Source organism: Triturus cristatus, chromosome 7 (genome assembly GCF_964204655.1).
Source record: "Triturus cristatus chromosome 7, aTriCri1.1, whole genome shotgun sequence".
In the NCBI taxonomy this organism is placed as follows: domain Eukaryota; kingdom Metazoa; phylum Chordata; class Amphibia; order Caudata; family Salamandridae; genus Triturus; species Triturus cristatus.
Window position 1 is genome coordinate 1,857,962,130 of NC_140590.1, and position 22,399 is coordinate 1,857,984,528.

The 22,399-nt window shown below is 44.2% G+C and overlaps 1 protein-coding gene across 1 annotated transcript in view; it reads right to left on the minus strand.

The window, feature by feature from the left end:
• Positions 1-839: 839 nt before the first annotated feature.
• LOC146813475 (uncharacterized) overlaps positions 840-22,399 on the minus strand; it is a 267,150-nt gene continuing 245,590 nt past the window's right edge. The window contains 5 exon segments of the mRNA XM_085615433.1: positions 840-1,782; positions 8,149-8,265; positions 9,119-9,229; positions 14,681-14,773; positions 19,411-19,548. Coding sequence (XP_085471559.1) covers positions 974-1,782; positions 8,149-8,265; positions 9,119-9,229; positions 14,681-14,773; positions 19,411-19,548 — 1,268 coding nt within the window. The 3' untranslated portion in view covers positions 840-973.

Below are 22,399 nucleotides of genomic sequence, written 5' to 3' on the forward strand. Positions count from 1 at the left end.
AATTGATTGCAAAAGGAATAAAAGAACAGAACAAAGAAAATTAGAAGCTGTTTGCATGATAAAAACATAGTTACAATAAAGGCACACTATTGCTCCAGTGCAAACACTAGCTCCCTCATTTGCTAGTGTGTGCAGAAAGATGGCTGAGGTTCCTTGCAAGTAAGCACCTTTCCTTGCAGACAAATACCACCAAGAGTGCCTGACGCCATCAAGTGCAAGGCGTGCCAATCGCTTTTGAGGTGTGCAAGCACAAAGAAATGACAGGTACTGAGTGGCGTGCCTATCACCGTCGACATATGCAGGCACAAAGTAGGCAGACAAATGACAGCCACTGTGAGGTGTACCTTTCACTGTCAGATCCTCCTTCCTTATAGAAGCGTGCATGTCATTCTAGAGAAAGAACACCTCCTCTGGGCATGCCTATCGCCACCGAGAAGCACAGGCACGAGTCGTCGCTAGCAGCAATCGAAGAAGTGTAAGTGGGTACGCAGCGCAATGAAGAGATCCAAATCCAAGATGGCCACCAAGACGTAGTTTGCGTAGTTACAACAGGAAATAGGTCTTATTTTTACAAAACCAACGTAGGGCGGAGAGCGTCAGTTTCTAGGGGAATTCAACCTGTAGCTTAGCAGAAGACAGAGTACAGAAAGGAACACAGGAGCAGCACATTCCGGAAATGGTACGCTCATCTGGCTGCTGCTGCATTCTATGAGACTCGATGCATGACTTGAACAACAAAGTCGCAACAGTGCAGGTACCTTACTTATGTGACCACTCAAGCACTGGCGCTGCCATTGTATATGATCGCAGTGTCCCAACTACTCCACCAATTCCGTGTCGCCACTCCTTCATGCAAAGCAATATTTTAGTACTACTTTCCAGCGCCAAACCTCAATCCCAAACCCACACTTTATGCCGGTATGCTTCCATTCTGTGATGCAAACCAGGTGCAATGTGCTAATAAATCTGCCCCTCAGCTTACAGTGAATGTCTCAATCTTGTGGACACTCAGATGCCGTAGAAGGAAGGACTTTTTAGTAAAGCTTTTCACACACATTGGGCAGTGAAAGGGTTTCTCTCCTGTATGTGTTCTTATGTGAGTTAAAAGATTCTTCTTTTCAGTGAAACACTTCTCACACTCTGTGCATTGAAAAGGCTTCACCCCTGCGTGGATTCTTTGATGAGTCTGCAGAGTTTCCTTTCGAGTAAATCTTTTCTCACACTGTGTGCAGTGAAATGGTTTCTCTCCTGTGTGCATTTGTTGGTGTTTTAAAAGATGCGACTTATAACCAAAGCTTTTTTCACACCCAGTGCAATGAAAGGGTCTCACTCCTGTGTGTATGCTTTGATGTTGTAAAAGATTTGACTTTTGATTGAAACTCTTCTCACACTCGTTGCACTTAAAAGGCTTCACTCCTGTGTGTATTCTTTGGTGCTGTAGTAGATTTGTCTTTTCAGTAAAACTCTTCCCACACTCAGTGCAGGGAAAGAGCCTCTCTCCTTTGTGTCTTCTTTCATGACGGTGAAGGTTTCTCCTTTCGTGAAATATCTTTTCACACTTACTGCAGGGAAAACGTCTCAGCCCTGTGTGTTTCCGTTGATGAGCTGCAAGCTGTTCCTCATTAAAAAATCTTTTCTCACACTCACCGCAGACAAAGGCTCTTCGAATTTTGGGAATTTGTTGGTGTTTTTTTCGGGTGATGCTCTTGGAAATCTTTTTCTTGCTTGGACTGAAGGAATAGGACTCGTTCACTTTCATATTTACTGTCTCTGATTGGTGAGCTGTGGAATGAAATAAACATGAATGATTATGTACGAGAAATAATAAAAGAAGAAATCAGCACAAGGTTGCAATGCTACATGTCAAAAGGGTTCCATCCTATGACAGAAGGATGCTGGGTTTTTAGTGAAAGGAAGGTGTCACATTTTCCATTTCTTTGGCAAAAATTGGCCGAACTTAGCCCTGCAATGGGTAAATGTCAGGAAATCCTGTCCCAGATCTTGAATCACAGTGTATTGATTATCTCATGTAAATTCAATCCTGACTCATGCAAGTGTTTGGCGATACAGCTACAAGATGCATTAATGTTTTTCAATGTATCAAACTCTTCCAGAAAAGTATTCTATGTCTTCCAAAAGGTTTCCTGCTCAAATGTTCCAGTAATCTGACCGGCCCTTCACAGACACTCTGGGCTGGATTTAGATCTTGGCAGACGGGTTACTCCGTCACAGTATCCCGTCCGCCTAAATATAAATCCCATTATATCCTATGGGATTTATATGTCAGCGGACGGGATATCGGTCACCATTGTGATGGAGTAACCCGTCCGCCAAGATCTAAATCAGGTCCTCTGTCAAGATCACACAAAACTAGAAAAGTCTGGCATGCCCTTGTTTCAACGCGTAATAACAATATTTCTAAGTGCACTTCTTTCAAGCCTTCTTTGACTCACAGCTCTTAGGAGAGCCCAACTGGCCCCCACTTCCCGAGGTTTCCCTTTCTCACAGCGCACCCTTCACTAACAGCTTAGGGCCTGATGTATTCTCGACCAAGAGACAAGAGGTCCTTATTTTGACACACTCACTGGTTAGTGACACAGAGTTTATTTTGAGCTGCAGCAAATGTACTAATCTGTTGCAGCACAAAATGGACTTTCGATAGGCTTCACAATAAACATCATGCCTCTGGCACATGAATTAGGCAGGATTCCTGGTGGAAGCTGGCTCTGTTCATGGTATACCACTAGGTGGTTATACCATGCACAGAGTCCAGAGATTCCCCCAGAAGTGTACAGGGCTCAATGTGAACCCAAAATGCTCTATTAGTGGTAGTGTGGGCGAACAGCCTTAGGCCTAACACAGCGGAGTGCAAGACATTGATTGCACACACATTGGCCAATAACTGACACATGAATCAAAAAAGGAGATCCACACCAATTTTTTGAAAAATAAGCTTTGTTTGAATTTTATTTTAAGACCAAGATCTTCGCAAAAACGTAATGGTATCCTATGGAGGACACAACAATGCGGTTTCACGGGTAAGTACCAAACTTACAGTCCCAGTCTTCAAGATCAGCAAAGGGCAAGGTTAAGGTAAGCACCGAGTCTGCACCATCAGTGGCACAGAGGCGGCCGGGTGCAGAGGTCAAATTTGGAGAGTGGCACAATGCGTTTCAATGGAGACTGGGGGCACGTGGAGCCATGTTGCTTGCAGGTAGGTAAATCGGCTACAGGGGCCACGCTTTGTAGGTTAGAGCATGGGGGGGCACCAAACACACACCACCAGCGGCACAGGGGCAGTCAGGTGCAGGGTGCAAATACAGCGTTGGGCGCCCAATGCTCTTCAATGGAGAAACTCGGTTCAGCAAACAGGCTGCAGGCATCGCACTGGAGGCTGCACGAAGGTCACCAGCGACAGCATAAGTAAGTTGTGGTGTTGAGGGTCATAGGGGCACTGTTGGTTCAGCTCACCTAGGCCCAGGGGCTTCACGTGCAGCGGTGTCCTTTGACGTCAGTTTCTTCTTATCGGAGCTGGTTGCGGTTGGGGAAGCCTCTGGATTCAGTCTGCAGGCGTTGTCATGGAGTCCAGAAGGGGGTAAGCCAACACTAGACTTGTACTCAGGATCACTGGGGAACCTTTTTTGGATTGGTGAGCCACCTGGACACAGGCCAGAGGTGTTGTTTTCTTCATGGACAAAGCCGCTGTCCTCTGGAGTTCTGGTCTTCTTCAGAAGTAGGCAGTCCTCCCAGGGTTTGTAGAGATTGCTGACTCCTGGACAGGAGTAGTTTCTTTGCAGGATTTTCAAGGACTGGAGACATACCGGTAGGGCTGGGGCCAAGTCAGTAGGTGTCTTTAGTCTTCTTCTGCATGGCATGTCCTTTTTTATCTTTAGTCGGCAGGACTAGTTTCAGGGTCTGGGGGAGCCACCTAAATACAAAATTTAAAGGTGTTTTAGGGAAGTGACAGGTAGGGCCAATGTGCACCTTACCTCGGGTAGCTATTCCATAAATTATGCCACCCTCCTATGGGAGGGGGCATAGTCCTAGCCATGATTGGAGGGGTCTCCCCATCTTCAAGATGGCGGGGACTGAAAAATGTGCTACACCTCCCATTCTTCCTAGGTTTTCCCGCCCAAAGTGGAGTTGTTAACAGGGGGCTGCCATCTACAGCTGGAAGCAGAGTCTGGGGGTCACATTATAAAGGCGGCAGGCCTTTGAAGCTTCCCTCTTGAGCAGTGTGCCCATCATGAGAGAGGAGATGTGAGAAGTCGGCTCAGGATGTGCTTTGTCTCTGGTCCTAGAGAGCAGAGGCTCTCAATCCAGGGTTCCAGAAACATATCTGGTGGTGGCAGGCTGTCTAAAGCCAGTCTGTGACCACATCAGGGTTGGTAGGTTTTCAGGGGAACCTCTGAGGTGCCTTCTGAGTACGTTTCAATAAATCCCACACTGGCATCAGTGTGGGTTTATTGAGAGTAGTAGTTTGGTACTAAACACCCCAAGGTTCTGAAAAGCCATCATGGTGCTGGGGAACTCGAGTTGTCCAGTTTCCTGCCCATGTACTCTCTATGGCCTCCCCATGCATTTACAATATCCAAGAATGGACTTAAATATTGCAGGGAAATACATGCAGATATGCCCACACTTGTGGCATAGTGCACCCTGCCTTAGGGTTGTAAGGCCTGCTAGAGGGGTGACTTACCTATACCTTAGGCAGTGTTAGTTGACATGGAACACAGGAAGTGTGCTGTGTCAACTTTATCATTTTGTTGGCACCAGGCCAGGCATGCTGCAGTGGCAGTCTGCATGGCCTATGTGAGGGGTCCCTCTTCAGTCCCCATGCCCTAGGTACCCAGGTACCATTTACTACACACTTACATGAGGGGCCAATTGTGGTACAGCTTTAGGGTAAGAACACTGGTACTGGGAACCTGGACAGCAGGGTCTCAGTACACTTCAGTCAAAGTTGCATCAAAAGCCAGGCAGAAAGTGGAGGGGGGGAGGGGGGGGGGGGGGGGGGAGGGTACTGCAACAGAATCCCATTTTCTCATAATTCCCTATTTGAATCTCACCAAAATTGAGGTAAATGTACTCATTGTGCACCATTAAAACATGTCATAGCACAATCAGTGGTTACCCACCTCTAAAGGAAGCGGGATACACCAGTGGGGTTCTCACTCTGCAAAAGGATTACATGATATCCAAAAGTCGAGAAGACACACGGTTTTAGGTCTCGCGCCTAGCTCACGCAGCGCGAGACTTCTTGTACGGGGTTTAGAAAGCTACCCACATGCTTGTGGTTTTGCTTTCCCTGTTCTGGCATTGGCTTGCGCAAGTGTTTTTTTTTTTTTTTAACGGCAGGCGATTGGGCAAAGGCGGGACAATGTCCCGCCTTTGAAACACCCATTCCCGACGGTGGCCAGCACGCGCAGCAGCGCGCGTTCGCCTTGCTGTCGCTACCACGCTCCCCCTGCTCCTCTAGTTGTTGACAATAGCGATCGCAAAGCGATCGCAATGCGATCGCTTTCAGTGCCGCTTGTTTTCTTTACTTTTGGTATAATCGCGGCACCCACGCTTTACTTTTGATGTTATAAGTAAAGCGCGGGTGCCGCGATTATACCACAAGTAAAGAAATAGAAAAAAACATCTATTTCTTTACTTTTGCTATAATCGCGGCATCTGCGCTTTACTTTTAACATTAAAAGTAAAGCGCGGGTGCCGCGATTGTACCAAAGTAAAGAAATAGATTTTTTTTTCTATTTCTTTACTTTTGGTTTAATCGCGGCACCCGCGCTTTACTTTTAACGTTATAAGTAAAGCGCGGGTGCCGCGATTATACCAAAAGTAAAGAAATAGAAAAAAACATCTATTTCTTTACTTTTGGTATAATCACGGCACCCGCGCTTTACTTTTAACATTAAAAGTAAAGCGTCGGTGCCGCGATGCTTGTTTTTATCATTGTGGCTATTCTTCATTGCACCATTTGAGACGTTGTACTTAACTGAAGGTACTTTACTAGTAATCTTTGGGTGTCCAGGTTTCTTACCAATTTCCCAGTTGATTCTTCAGCGGGCCCAACCTGGCAAATGTGCTGGGAGCTTTTGCTCTCACGGCTACTTTTAATTCGTAATGTTCAAATATTCATGCAACACTTAGCTCACTTTTATCTTGGCTTGAATGTGAGTTGACCAAAGTTGAAAGAAGTCAATCTTTGTCTCCTCACATTGTTTTGAGGCGTTACATATAACTGATTTTTCTTCAATCTAACTGTGACTGCTATAAACTTTTGAAGAAAGCTATAGTCAGCGGTTGAGCAGTCTTCGTCTGCTGACCTATCCCAGCTATGCTTTAAGCCTCGCAGACTATGTGTGCTTTAATGGAGAGAAATGCACTGCCTATTGAGCTTTACAGTGATTAGTTTGGTTGCCAGAAAAAGATGGTTCATGACCGCCGCAAAAAAGTTCTTGCTTTGAGAAAACAAGCTGAATTATATACACTTGGGTATATACGGATTGGAAGCCATAGTGTGAAATGAAGGACAAAAAATAAGTAGGGCCTTTTATTAATGGTGTAGAATTTTATTTTGACCCTGGAGATAGGGAAAGCTTTGTAGGAATGTTAAATCTTACATTTTTTATTGAGTACCTTGTCTCTAAATGATATTTTTTAAGTGATATTGTTTTAGCCATAAACTGTGACAAAATAATTTGTTATTAGATTGGTAGGTCTCGCCTTTGGGACATTATAAGTGTTTAGCCATGCAACAGTTAATGTTGTTGCAGTAAGGATATTGTGCTGCATAACTAAATACTTAAAAGGTCCCAAAGGCGAGACCTATTGGCTATGCCAATGCTTGTTACAGAAGGTATGGACAACCGATATGTAGCTTGATACAAATTGTGAAAGGAGAGTCCCTCTCCTATTTCGGAGCCGCAATGGAAGGTATCAATGTAACAACAATTGCTGCTGCAGAACCACTGATAAAATACAACACCTCAAGAGCCTGGTATCTGATTTGTAAAGAGCAAGTTTTCCCCTTGGGTTGTTCGTTAATGGATCTGTTGGTAATGGGGAGCCCAATGGTAATCCACGTGGCCTTGAAGGCAGGCGGGGTGTAGTGGTCCAGGATAACGTTTTAAGATTGTTGTGATCAATCTAGAGTCAGCAGATGTGGCAATTATCACCAACTCACAAATTGCTTCCACTTATTTTTTTTTGCAGGTTTCGAAAAATAGGTGCAATTCCTGTTGGAACTCAGCTGAAAAATGCTCCCCTCCTCTCTGCCATCCCAAAATAACATAAGTTATGAAATAATCATTGGGGTTGTACTTGGCTATCAAGAGTCCATTCATCTGTAGCTTCAAATAATGACAAACTCCTCTGATGAAGCGCATCTCAAATGCACTTCTATTCAATATTTAAACCATATTGTATGTTTAAAATCTACCATAAATCCACAAAAATTTTTGTAAAAAAGTCAAGAAATATGTACGCACCAGAAACGTAAGATCAAGCACGAAGGCAAATTTCATAGAAGACTCCACTCAATGAGAGCGGAACCAGCAGACGCGTGGGTCGCTCACTGTTGTTCTTCCCATAGGTGCAGCCTTCGATTCCACAGACAGAGCCAAGTGATGAAGCCTTTGGCCAGCAGTGGGTTTACACATATCCAAGGAAGCTGTATGCATGATACACTTTCTAGCTCCCTGTACCAAGCTACGGCCTCCTCACTGAAATGTGCCTGCATGCTTACTTTACTTCATGTGCCTAACCAGCAGTGCTGCTGTGCATGAAACTAGTGCAGATTGGGTTACAAAAACTAGGCGCACAGCACTTCCTTACTGTTTAAAATCAGATGGAGAGAGGGGAAACAACTCTGATCTCTGTAGTATCATACAACCATGCTACACTCTGAGGTGAGAAAGAATAACAACAATATATATGGTCCTGTAGTCCTCTGCAGTCGGCTTTTTGCCTCTGAACTTGAAACCTCGTGAATTTCAACAGGTTTATTAGGGAAAAGAGTGTTTGCATCCATCTATAGATCCACAGTAGTGTCACTACCAAACCTGGAAACTCAGCCAGGGCCCGACAGCACACACTGTGGTCCTCCAGGTGCCAAGAAACAGAAAAGTACAGATTTTAACTCACCTGTGAGTGGGTGATGGTAATTTGTGTCCTCGGGGTCCTTATAAGCTTCCAAATGGGGCTCTTCCTCTTCCTCATCTTTAATGATGACTGAGATCAGTGCAGTGGACGTCTCAAGCCCTGATTTAACAAAAACATCCAAATGTGAACATACTGTCTGAGCAGCCATAAACTCTGTCAACTTTCTACATAACATCACTCATTCTCTAGTACAACTAAAAAATACAACTTTTAAAGTGGAGGGGACAACGACCTTTAGGACGTGGAGACCTGGTTTATGTGAGAGGAAGAAACCAACTGCAGGATACCGATATTTACATCACTAGGTGCATTTGATTATTCCAGTGTCCAAATAACCTAGATTATTGTCCGGGGATACCTACTTTCAAAACTTATCCCTTAGTTCTTAGGGTTAACAGAGGAGAAGAGAAGGCATGTCAACAGGAGAGAAAGATGATCAGCAAAGACAAGTGAGCAGCAGCCCCACGCAGAGAAAGGAAAGCTTATAATAATTCAAATGTTCCCCGTAACCCGCATTAGAGGGTACATTGAGATTTGCAGCCCAAATGTAAATCGGTAAAATCACTGAATGTCTCAAAAGGATGCTAATTTATTATTGTTTTACATTTTGTCATTTGTACAACAATTTGAAATGTTGTCCAGAAACAGTTAAAGTCCATCCCTACACAGCAGGAGTTCCACAATACTAACACTCGCAAAAGGAGTACCTGTAAGAAAGCGCAAAGACCCTTGAAAGCGGAGGTAGAGTGGGCTATGGATTACAGAGTGGATGATGAGTGATGGGAGACAATACTATGAGGTGGTGAAAGAAAGGCCTAGAGGGTCTGGAGCAAATCAAAGGGTCAGATGATACCAGAGACTAGACAGCACTAGAAGGTCAAAGACACATTCTTATCTGTGGGAAGTCCACAGGGTTACATTTTGCACTAGGAAGATAAAGATATTTACTCACTTGCGGGACTGTGAATGTTTTGAGTATCCTCGCTGTATGGATAAGTTACTGGATAGAGCTCGTCCTCTTCTTTAATTTTGACTGGTACTACTGCTGTGGTTGTCTCAAGCCCTGAATCAATAGAAAGACCCATATGTGATCAGAGTCAGCAGAATTCCATTTTCCACATAACATCATATGTTCGTCAACAAAAATAGAACGTGAAATGGGACTTGGCTCCAACTGTTGATTTATAGTCCATGTATATTCACATGCTTTGCACACTCCTGACATTGCAAGTTGTTTTTCTTTCAAACAGAAGTTTTGGTTTAGAGGTGACTTGTGATCCCTCCCCTACACCCCCAATGCATCATGACAAAGAGCCCACCTCAGACTGTTTATTTTTAACATGAAGTTCGGACATGCTTTGGCAGCTTTAACACGATCAAACTATTTTAAACTGGCTGGAGCAATAAAACAATGGACCTAAAGGCCCCACCGCAACACGGCCCTGAATCTTCGTACACTCCAGGTGGTTATTGCTCGAAGCTCCACTATTGCAGAAGATGCAGTAATCCTCTCATTGGACGCCCGCATGGTGTTTGACATGGTGGAATGGCCCTTCCTCTTTGCAGTGCTCCAACATCTGGGGTTTGGGCCCAGGTTTTGTGTCTGGGTTCACCTCCTATACAATAACCCATGGCGCATGTCGTGGCAAACGGTCGAACCTCGCAGGACTTCCCTCTCGGGAAGGGCACGAGACAGGGTTGCCCACTTTCCCCCTCCTGTTCGCAATAGTACTGGAGCCACTGGCGGCATGGATACGTCAGGATCCGGTTATCAGGGGGCTTAAATGGGTTGTGGGGTGGGAGGATCGGATATCACTCTATGCAGATGATATCTTATTATATATGGCATCCCCGGCCCGATCGCTAAATTGCCTCCTGGACGTCTGTGCGGCCTATGACAAAGCTTCGGGCTACACTATTAATTGGTCGAAATCATTGCTCTATATCCTCCATGGCCCCCCACCAAGATTACAGCGAAACTGTGACATTCAGATAGTGGATGGAGGTTTCACGTACCTCGGCATATATATCACCCCTCAAGTCGCGTGTTTCACAGAGGAAAATCTCATGAAGCCCCTGGCCCACTTCCACCGGGATGTGGAACACTGGCGTACTCTACCTCTTACGTTACTGGGTAGAGCGGCCCTTTTCAAGATGATGGCACTGCCCAGATTCTGATATGTCCTACAGAATACCCCCTTTCATATTCCCCCTCCTTTTTCACACTGATTAATACTGAAGTAACCAAACTCCTCTGGGATGGTGGGACAGCTCGTATTGCCATGGAAAAACTGATTAAGGGGTGGTACGACGGAGTGATTGCCCTCCCACACATACGGACGTATTACTGGGCATCGCAACTCTCTGTCATAAACCAGTGGCTTCATGCACCGCAGGATGAGCCTGCATTCCGTATGGACCGCCATCTCCTTGACACCAAAGGGATTATGGAGCGGCCCATACACTACACATTTGGCATGAGGCACAGAGGGCGATGGGATGGGACTCTTACACAGGCGACGCCACTGTGGGACACCCGCAAACTGTGAAGACTAAGAAACACTAAGGGATTCCAACAATGGGACCTAATAGGTATATCCAAAGTTGATTGACTTGTGGAAGAAAGGAGGGGTTGTGCCATTTACTCAACTCCAGGCTGCATACAAACTAGCGCAAACCGAAATTTACAGATATGCCCAGATTAGGCATGCTCTACTAGCAGTGATTCCGACAGAAACACAATTACCAGAGTCCTGCCCACTAGAGGACAGATTGCTCACAGAACACCTCCAGACAAAAGCCATCTCCCTCACTTATCGGAAAATAATAAACATTCAACGAGATCCAACGGTGGTCCAGAAAGGGAAATGGGAGCGGATGTGGGTGACCTGGATGAGGAGGACTGACGAACAGCCTTGATGTCCCCAGGGGAGGTGGCAATACCCTCCACCCTTAGGTTACTCCAACTAAAAATCCTGCACTGTGTTTATTACACGAGAACCCTGCTACATAAGAAAGGCAAGGCGGATACTCCATTCTGCCTCTGACAATGTGGTGCCGAAGGTACTTTCTGTCACACGATCTGGGACTGTCCACAAATTACTCCTTTCTGGGACGCAGTCCTACGTACAATGTTTCGTGTCACTAAAGTATCGGTCCCACTTGCTCCAAAACGCTGCTTACTCAACATCTGGGAGCCCACGGATTTGAACCGTGCAGACCAAGACTGGGTAACACTGGGGACGGCATTAGCCAAACGCAATATAGCACAGCGCTGGGGCTCAAACCAGTCCACGACGTATCAGCAGTGGTGTCGAGACATGGACCACACAATGGTGACAGAGAAATCTGTCTATATCCACCGGGGCTGCCCCAAAAATGGACGCGAATATGGGGAAAAAGGAACCACTTTTGGGGGGATATCTGCGAGCCTCCTCTGCCAGAGCAGGTATCGGATGACAGTGACTAATTTAGACATAGTGACGTGGCAGGGTCTATGGCGCAACACATTCCACCTGAGAGACACAAAGGGGTTGCACTGTTTTTTTATTCTCGTACACAATGTTGTGCCACGCTAAATTGGATCTGGATTGTTGTCGATGCACACCTACGAATCACTAATGCTGTATTGTATAGCTGTTGAGATCTATCAAATTGTCAATAAAAATTTTCAACAAAAAAAATACAATGGATCTAAAGATGTGGCTACATATTTATGTGGCTGCTCCTTTTTATGCCTCCCTACTGAATTTATTTCCTCTAATGAAGGGACTAAAGTATATATCCACTGACACAGAGTATAAATGGCCAGATTGGTGTACTGGCAACCATACCGATCCCTCAAGCTTGTTTTGTGATACCACTGAGGAATAGCACCCGAATATCGAGGTTTAAAATATCGATGGCCAAATATTGACACGGTTAGTTTATATAGGCAAGTATAGGTTCAATGAATGCAACTTTACACTGAGGTACAGTGAAGTCGCCACTGTGTAGCGATAGTTAGGACCGGGTTTCCATGGGAAATGGGTTTGTTGGTTGCTATTAACTTTGGTGCTATTTGACGAATCTTCACAAAACATTCCACGAAAGTGGTTAAGTCAGCTCAGCTCCTTCCTGGAAAGTTTCAGAGTGATCCAAAACGCAGGGGCCGAAAAAAGGGGGGACCAAAACAGGCTTACCCCATACAATTTTTCATAGTAAAATTGTACAGCAATACAGCATAAACTCCTGTACGAAATTACACTTAATTTGGCAGAAACCTACATCTTGATGCAGAAAGCATGTATTTCTGTTATTTGCTGTAATAGGTTTTGAGAACGTAAGATTCAAAAGTGATTTATATATAGGGAAGCAGTAGCTTCATGGTACTACCGCAAAATACTGCAGTAGGGCATGCTCAAAATATAAAATCTTATTGGCTGGTCGCAATCCGTAGAATTCTGTTGTGACTGCTATCTCATGTAAAGGAACAAGGAGGTAGGGTAGTAGTATCTGGTATCTGATCCCCCCCTAGGCCTTGTGGGGGGAGGGGGTGCCAGAGGGACGCCCTCAGGTCAAATTAATATATTTTTTTTTTGCCATGGTACTACCACGACGCCTAGCGCAGCCACTGTGAAAATTCATAAAAGTACCACAGTACCACGGGAAAAAATAAAAGATTGTGGGGACCTTGGGTTGTCCAAGGTCCCTGCGGGTGGCCCCCCTATAGGGGTTTGGGTGCAGGGCCTTCGGAGCAGGGTTGGTGTAGTAAGGTATGGTAATAAACTATTACTTAACGTTTAAAAAAAACTAGAAATTCACTGACAAAACCAAAGGTTAATGTGGTGTTAGAGTTGGGTCCAAATGTCAGTTAAAACTTAATATTTTAAACTCAAAAAAGCACTGAAATTCACCTTTTATAGTTAACTGAATAAACATTAACTCGCACCCGTGCCATGCACTGCTTTTGACTTCTCATATTACATCACTCATGACGTTCTATGACATCATTGATAACATCACTAATGACATCTGAAATAACATCAGTGTTGACAACACCGTGCAAGGTGGGGGCACAAATGTCTTTTCCACGGAATGGAGAATAACAGCACAGATACGGGAACGCCGGGTCCTTTGCTGGGTGTTTTTCCCCGGTTGCAGGGGCAATCCCACTGACACTTTCGGCTGGCTCGGTGCAAGAAGATAATCTCAGCAGGAGGGCTGATGGGGGTGGTGTCCTGAGGGAGAGGCGGGTAACTGATATGAAGGCAGTAGGAGCATTTTCAGGACCCCCATAAGGTCTTCTCTGCAGGAGTAAGAGTGAAGAAGGATGCACAGTCACGGGTTATGACACTGCGTGGGGCTATCCGTTCTTTAAGGGAGGGACTGGGGTAGGTTTGTGGGTGGGCCTGACTGGGGGAAGGGCAATAGTATGCTCCCCTCTGCTGTGTTTTAAGCGGGGACAGTGATGTCGGTCAAGCCTGGGAGCTTCCACTGGGGCTGTGCAGCATGTGCCTGGGGAAATGGAGCGGCTACAGCCCCCAACACTATTAGCGGCCCAGGTCTGTATATTCTGAGCCAAAGGGAGTGGGCATGCAAGCCTGGACATAGCGCTAAGCCTGGTGCTGTAACTGCCTCTTGGCGGGTAAGGGGACATGCATCTCCTGCACTGAAAGCGGCCAAGGGCTGTCAGTGTTTCATGGGAGAGGGAGGCCTAGACCACTTCCTGTGGCCCCACATATGGCTGAGTGCATCCTCCCCTGAACCTTTCTGCTGGGTGGGGCAAAAGGGTGGGCTCGGAACCAAAACTGCTGCGGCTGGAAATGGGCACCGAGCTCCAGTCCACTGCATGAAATTCTCAGGTACAAAGTTTATAAACCTAATACATCTAGGGACAACGGGACCCTCAAAATTGCGAGAGGCAGGATTCAACTTTGAAAAATATGTTTTATTTTTAAATTTTCTTTCTCAACTGAGCCTTTTCCCACCTTGCGCCCAAGTTATGGAACTCCCTTCCTAAGGAGTTCAGATTCACAGGATCAGAATCCACCTTCAAGAACAAATAAAAACCTGGTTGTTTAACGAGTGCAACTAACCTCCTTCCCTCTCGCTTCTCTGAATTTGTGCTCAGCCCTGGGAGGCCTCTGGGTAGCCATGCGCTCTATAAGTGCTAATAATAATAAAAATTACTGCACATAGGTGCCACTATTGGATAGATGACTGTTAACGAAGATCCCATGATGGAAGCAGAAGATAGAAACACCTGAAATAGTCACTAGTGCTATGAAATAAGAAAAGGAGCATGCCCAGTTCAGCTGATGCACGGTTGAGCTGTGCATCAAGCAAGCTGCTCCTATAAAGACAGTGGCTGAGTCCTGTAAGCTTCCTTTGGCGGTATGCGTGCTCTGCAGTCGGTTTTTGTGGAGTGTGGGACTTGTAGAGACAGACCAAAGAGCAGATGGCACACCGTACTATTTCTAAGAGATGGGATTCGACACAAAGTCTCTATGGTATTTTATCAAGAGATCCTGACCTGCACCAAGTTCATCAATTCTTTCACTATCCTGGGAAAGCGTCAAAGGCTGTCGTTCATCTCCCGCTGTCCTCACTGACGCAGCCGGCTGATCTAGTAAAGAAAAGGGAAAACCTATAACATCACTTCAGCCTGAAATCTGGATTGGCATTCGATTGCTTTATTAGCCACATTAAAACAGCCAGGGAAACACACACACGCAAATACACACATGCAAATACACACACGCACACACTTGCCCCCCCCCCCCAATAAAAGTAAATGTGGCCCAATAGATCAAATGTACTAAGAAGTACACATTCACATATTAATTACGTCAGAGCACAGGTCAAATTCCAGTTTATTACCCCAGTACGGTGAAATTCACACGGCGAATCACTGTTTAATGCCTCATAGAGTCCATGTAACAATTACTTTACACAGAGAAACAACTCTCCAAATAGCAACAAGATGTCTTCAGTCTGATTTTATCTTTTTTGATAAACACATTTTTATTGATTTCACAGAAAGTCTGATTTTATCTTACTGCATAAATTTAACTCCTTGCAGCCTGCTTTAGATTCATTATCTTTTGTTAAAATAGGTACACGTTAAAAATACTGTGGACGAAACAATATATACCGATGTGCAAAGGGTACATTTCTATTTATATACCATTGCAATGAAAATAAAAGAGGGCCAATACTGTGTACCAATAAACACACATCCACACATTTATTACTATGGTGAAAGAGTCACATTCCAGTTTATTACTGTAGTAGTGTGAATTTGACATGACGAAAATACTGTTTAGTTACTCCTAGATGGCATTTGGAATTATTTTATGAGGAAACATCTCTTATAATATAGAGAGCAACCTCGTCAAAGGCATTTTGCCTAACTGCACAAACGTAGCCCCCTGCATCCTGGTTTTGATTAAATAATCTTTTTGTAAACAAATGCACTTGAAAAATGCCTTGAAATACACCACATAAGAAGATGCAAAGATTTTTATACGCTATTTCTTTCTGATGGTGGAGAGGGGCATCATGATACACTTAAAGCTTTACCTCCTGTGAGTCACGGGCACTCCAGAAATGTTAATAAATAGCATATGACACTCGTTCGTTCGCTCTCTCGATATATATATATATTTTTTTTTAAATCACAAAAAAAACAAGGCTAAAGTGAAGTTATAGCCAGATATGGTAATAATATCTTACTTTGCATTAAAAAAACACAGGAAGTCACTGATAAAACCAAAGGTTTAAACGTAACATTTTGGACAAAAAATACCACTGAATTCAACAGTTATTTCAAGTAGCTATAACTCACACTTTAGCCATGCAGTGTTGTCATCAATGATGTAAGTTCAGTTGCCATCAGTGATATTATCAATTATGTCATAGAACATGTCATGAGTGTTGTAATATGTGAAGTCATGAGCAGCACATGGTGAAGGCGCGAGTTATAGTTACATGAAATAAATGTAACTGTTGAATTTCAGTGTTTTATTTTAGTTTAAAATATTACGTTTAAACTGACATTTTCACCTAACTGTAATGTCACTTTACCCTTTGTGTTTAACAGTGAATTTCTGAGTTTTATTTTTAATGTAAAATAAGATTTTATTACCATATGTAAATCCCACCCCCTCTGCCTGCAGTAAGGCCCAGAGCCCAACCAACCTTGGGCAGCCAACCCCTGCCGTGCATGGCTAAATTAAGTGTTTAGCGTGGAGTTAGCTGCAGGGCCTGGCCTGCATCCAGGTCCTGTGTCAAACCCCCCCCCCCCAGGCAGCCAACCCTCCTCGCCATGTACAGTCGAAGCATGTGCGTGGTTAAGGCTAAGTCGGTCTAGTGTTCTGGCAGGGCGGAGTTCAGAGAAGCGTCGGACAGGAACAGGTAAGAGGGATCTTGGGTGGAGCGGGGGTTTGTGTTAGTTTTTTGGGGTGGGAGGGGTTCGTGGGGGTGTTCGTGTTAGTTTTTAGGTGTGGGAGGGGTTCAGGTTAGTTTTTAGGGGGTTGGGGGTTTGTGTTTGTTTTTAGGGTGTGGGGGTTCGGGTTAGTTTTTAGGGGGTGGAGGGGTTTGGGGTAGTTTTAAGGGGGTGGGGGGATTTGGGGTAGTTTTAGGGGGGTGGGAGGGTTTGTGTTAGTTTTTAGGGGGTGGGAGGGGTTTGAGCTAGTTTTTAAGGGGTGGGGGTTCGGGTTAGTTTTTAGGGGGTGGAAGGGGTACAGAATAGTTTTTAGGGGGTGGGGTTTGGGGTAGTTTTAAGGAGTTTGGGGGTATATTGGGGCTCAGGGGGAGAAGGAGGGGGTGGTAAACTCAGCCACGGATAGCTGTTTACCATACATGCATATACCATGAAAAATCGTGGTAAAGAAATGTGTGGTAAAGATAGTCGTGGTTAAGACGCGGTCGTTGTAGAGACCGTGTTGTTAAGGTAGGTGTTGTAAAGGAACTCGTTGTTCCCACATTCAACCGTTCAAACTCATCAACTCACTCTCAATGGCTTTTTATCTTAAAATAAAGTGAAAACAGCTGTAAAATGTAATCTTTTACCCACGTTCCTTCACTATTAAAACACATAACCATACTGTAATTACAGAATTGAGGAGACAGTCAATTGGGCCGAAAAATGGTTTAATTTCCTTTTTGAAACCCTGAGGAGTTTTGGTCTCAACGCCTAACTTATACCCGATTCCATTCTTCTCAGCAGCAGTTCCCTGTTGCCTGTTCTGGTACTTCTGTCTCACATATTTATGCAAAATATTTCAACAATTGGCAATCACCAAAGTGTTTTTCAGGAACGTGCCTGGCTACTGGATTCTGTGGATCATTTTTGGTATTTGCTTTCATGTGTTACACAATTATTTTTTTGACTCCGTGAATTGCACTCCCCAAGTATCGTTTACCAAATGGGCATTCCAAAACGTCTCCTTCCTAACATCTTCTCCATTGTACATACTTTGTCGCTTAGATCTTCGAAGGTGACTCTTGGACGAGAGCTAATCACCCCTCTAGTGACCAGATAATTATGGGGAATTGGGCAATGCTTTTTAAGCATGTTCCTAATCTTGCCCTCCTGTCGCTAGCCTAGTCTGTTTGTTATTGTCAGGGTTCTGTTAACTCTTATCGCGATAGAGATGTGTTTTGTCATCCACTTTGAAAGTTGCCTTTTGTAAAACATATTCAGGATGATTACGTTATCTTAAGCTTTGTAGCATTACTTTTTTCCTTCAAATTGAACAGCTTCTGGTTGCTACAATTTCTTTCCATTCTTAGGAGCGTACCATGAGGGATGCTCTATTTAAGATTCCTCCAATGCCCACTACAGGTCTACAGTACACTATTCCCTGCTGTTGTTACATAGTTGTTACACTGGTATTCTCAATAATGATTTTAACATCAAGAAATTCAATATTAGGTTTGTTCAGAGCGCTAGAGAATAGTAAGTTCAGATTTCTGAGAATTGCAACTAATTCCTGTGCTTGTATTTTTTTAGCCTTTCCACACAACAAATAGATCATCTATGTATCTGAACCATAGTACCGCATGCTCTGTAAAATGCCTTAGGGGTTCTACACAGACCACTTCCTCTCACAAGCACATCCTTAAATTGGCACAATTGGGGGTGAAACAGGTGCCTATCACAGTCCCCCTCGTCCACAGATATAAAGTACCACCAAACAAAAAGATGCTATTGTTCCAACAAAATTCTATCACGTCAATCAACATGAATGTATGCAACCAACAGTATATGGGACATACACTCAAATTTTTTTTACATGCCCATGCCTCATATGATATATTAATGTAAAGTGAGGCTATGTCTAACGTAACGAGCCTGAATTCCTTCGCCTAATGAATCTCTTTTTTTTAAGAAAGCCTTTAATGTTCTTTACATACAAAGGTAGGGTACTTACAAAAGGCCTGCGGGAAGGGTCTACATAGTGTGATGTGCTCTCATGCAAACTTTCTTTGACTAGTACTGTTGGCCTCCCTGGCGGTTTTTTTTGTGTGTTTTAGGAATTACATAGAATACTGGGAGTTTACGAAAACCATTTCACAGACATCTGTACTCTTTAATCATTAGAAAACCACTGTATTTCCAATTATTGAGTTTATCTCAATATTATTTAATCAAAGCGACATAGTTTGTTCTTGTTACTTTCAGGTAAGATTTGTCATCATTGAGTTTTCCAAGTACCTTTCTAAAATGCATCTCCTTGGACATTACAACCACATTCCTCCCTTTGTCTGAGTTTTTGATAATATTGGTGTTTACACTGGGTATCTTCAGAGCTGCCCTTTATGCATTGCTTAAACTGTGACCCCCTTTATTGTGTATTTGTCTTCTCACCTTTTGGGTGTTACTACCCAGTGAGAAATGTCTAAGGCATCATAATGTATAAAGTATAAAGTAATGCACACACGTTAAGAAATGTTCATTTGAGAAAATTTAAGAAACTGTGTTTCATAGTAATTTGTTATGACTAATGGGATCATAGGGAAAAAGAGAAAAGATGGCACCACTTACAAGTTTTGTTGCCTTTAGAGCAATAAAACATCTATCTAGATGTGAACATTATCTATTTAAAAAATATATTTAACTCCTTGTGCATACTTTAGTAACTATTTGGTATGCAGCTGAAGAATAAGTTTACTACAAGGAACCTCACTTGTGGTTGGGAAATGACACAACTGGCTTCAGCTACGGGTCAGTCTGCTGCAGGATAGACCCTCACATACCGGGCTTCAGCATGATTATCCTCGCCACACCATTGCAATGGACCTCTCCGGAGAACACAGTACTGGGGTGTCTGAGACTGACGGGTTCGACTGCTGCTTCTGGTGTGTCCTTCTCCTTGGTAGAAAGTCGAATCATCACTGCCGTGTAAAAATAAGAGTCACTGGTTTTTTCAGTATTTAAAAATTATCTACTTATTTAACATCAAAACTTTCATTTCACAGGATTCAAAATATTATAACGAAAAGTTACTACACCGGGAAGGCTTTATATGGAAACAATCATATATATCCATAATTAGGCTGACTTGCAGAAGCAATTAAGTCAATCTATTAGGTTTGAGCAAAGATGACAGTCAGGTCCCACGCTACGGACAAGACATGAAATCCAGGAAAAACAGGCTAAACAGTTATACTCAAGTAAAAAGATGGGGCCTATAATTATAAACAAAAAAGGATCTATAAACAATAGTAATTCTTATGGGACTAAACAGTTTCATACGCGGCTGCCTTGCCAGCCAGATGCCTTCATGACAGCTCACTGAACACGAGGGAGACACACGACATCATATGTCAAGTATCATCCACAACACAGATTGTGACAACCGTGCTAAGGTTTGCAGGTGATGTGAGGATGTGTCCTTAGCAGTGAACACACTAATCTGGAGATCAGAGTGAAGCACAAAGATCTAATGAAAGATGTTACACTAGGTCTTAAAACCCAAGCAGACATCATTAATCAAAGGAACGTTCTAGAAAGGCTATTGCTGGCGACTGCTAGCAATGTAGGTCTAGGTAAAGAGAACCTATTTTTTCAACACTGGATGGCCCCTCTACAGAAGATAAATGTCATAGTAACTGTAACCGAACGACCTCCTGTTGTCGGTTACAGACCTGCAAGTAGGATGCGACCAAAGCCTGTTCAGTCGCATGCCTATACCTTTCAATGGGAGCATGCTTTCCGAACGGAATGCATGCTCTCATTGAAAGAGCAGGGGTGCAGTTCACCCCTGGACCCCGTGGCAGGCACGTCAAGGTGCATGCCACCAGGTGGAGGATTAACAGGGGGGCACTGTAGGTGCCCTCTAGGCTGCCATTTGGCGGCCCTTGCTCCCATGGGGGCTCTGCTGGTGGCCCCCAAAGCTGTTTCCCACTGCCTTTTTGTGCCGGAAAGACCAGCACAAACAGGCAGTGGGAAACTTCCATCGTAGTCCCTCGTCTGGAAAGAGCCGGCCGGGGGAGTACTAAAGGGTATCCAGATGTCAGACGGGCTCTCCGAGCCCATCGGAAGCCATTTGGAACACCGAGTGTAATCCGAATGGCATATTCCCATGCAGTCAGGAGGGCTCCGACTGATGGTCAGATTCCTTCCTGCCCGCATCGGAATCGGACCCCATGTATGTGGCTTGGAAGTGGTAGCTAAAGTGAATCTGGCTAAGTGACTCTGGTATGTTTGAAACCAGCTATAAAACCTATTTACAAGAAGACAAATGTCATATTTAGAGCCCAGTGACCCCGACTACACTGAGACCACAGGAAACCAGTTTTCATATTGGTGGCACCCGTGGATTCACTAGACTCCAGTGTATGAGCCTACTAATACCACTGAACAAGCCCCAATTCATGCACGTAAGACCGGTGCACAATAAGTCAGAGAGAAAATGTGCAGTGCCGAAGGATTCAACCCCACAACTAGAAGTGCAGTGTAATAAGGCAGGGCCAGCCGATTCAAGATTTGGAGCTAATGAAGACACCGCAGAGTTCCTAGATCAGGTAGCTCTATCGCAATGGTCCCTGAACACTCCCGCCCACTTTAGGAATGTCACCCGTCTTACTGCAGGGCTCACTATGAGGGCATCTGACTAAGGTGAAGTGGGGAGGTGTAGGCATCGGTTAGAGCTGGATCTCCAGAAAGACACAGAAGGAAAGGGCTTCTGAGATGGAGAAACTCAAGCTAAAGAGTCTAAGTGAGGGAGCCAAGCAAAGGGTGAGAACAAATGTGTGATCCTAGAAGAAGAAAGAAAGGGAGCATAAGAGAGAGAAGAAGCAACAGATAGAGTCCCAAGAAGAAGTAGTAAACAGTTAAGAATCAAAAGGCAGAGAATGAACTGAAGAGGCAGCAGTGGAGACAGAGGAACTCAAGCCAGGTCCCCAGAGTTCACTGCTAAAGAAGGTTCCCAGGAATAACTGGCATGATGTTCTATCCTGTCTGAAGGCGTTCGAAATGGCCTGCAAGGCAGGAGATGCATCGACTAAAGCCAAAACTATGACTCTACTGTTGCCTCCCTGCGCTGGGGATTGAAGGGATTACTCAACTTCATGACCGTGAACAGCTGGATTATGAGCTGATGAAATAGACTGTGATTAGGACATTTGGAATGACTACAGCCCAGAGTAAAACCATGCTTCGCTTTATGAGCGCCCATCCCTCTGCAAACGCCAAACCCACCTTCTTGTCCTTTCAAAAAAACTTAACATGTCATGAGTTATGTAATATGTAACGCCACAGGTAATGCATAACAAGGGGACAAGTTATCATTGATGTAAATGTTTTGTACATGTTAGGGAAGCTTATACTGCTGGTGAATGTGCAACAGCTGTTGTGTGGGAAAATAATATAACGATTGTAGGGTAAATATTGGGGCTGTGTGGGTATTTTTCTGTATTCAAATCAGAAGAGAGGTGTTTTGTGAGCAGGTCAGATGCTGGCTCTCACTTTGCCCCCTTTGTGTTGGCTGGCCTTTGGACTACAGCTAGCTTTCACAATCTTTTGCACCCAAGCTAGGGAGCAGACAGAACTTGTTACCCTCTATTGCCCCGTTACAAAAGCACTCTGCGCTTTAGGGCGATTTTGGGACTATTACATTGCACGAAAGGGGATCATTTCTGAAGTTCATCTCATTATGTGGGCATAACTTCTTTGTTATACACATGATAAAGTGTCACTGACAATGTCAACTGTAAGGCACTGGAAGGTCACACAAGCAAAATG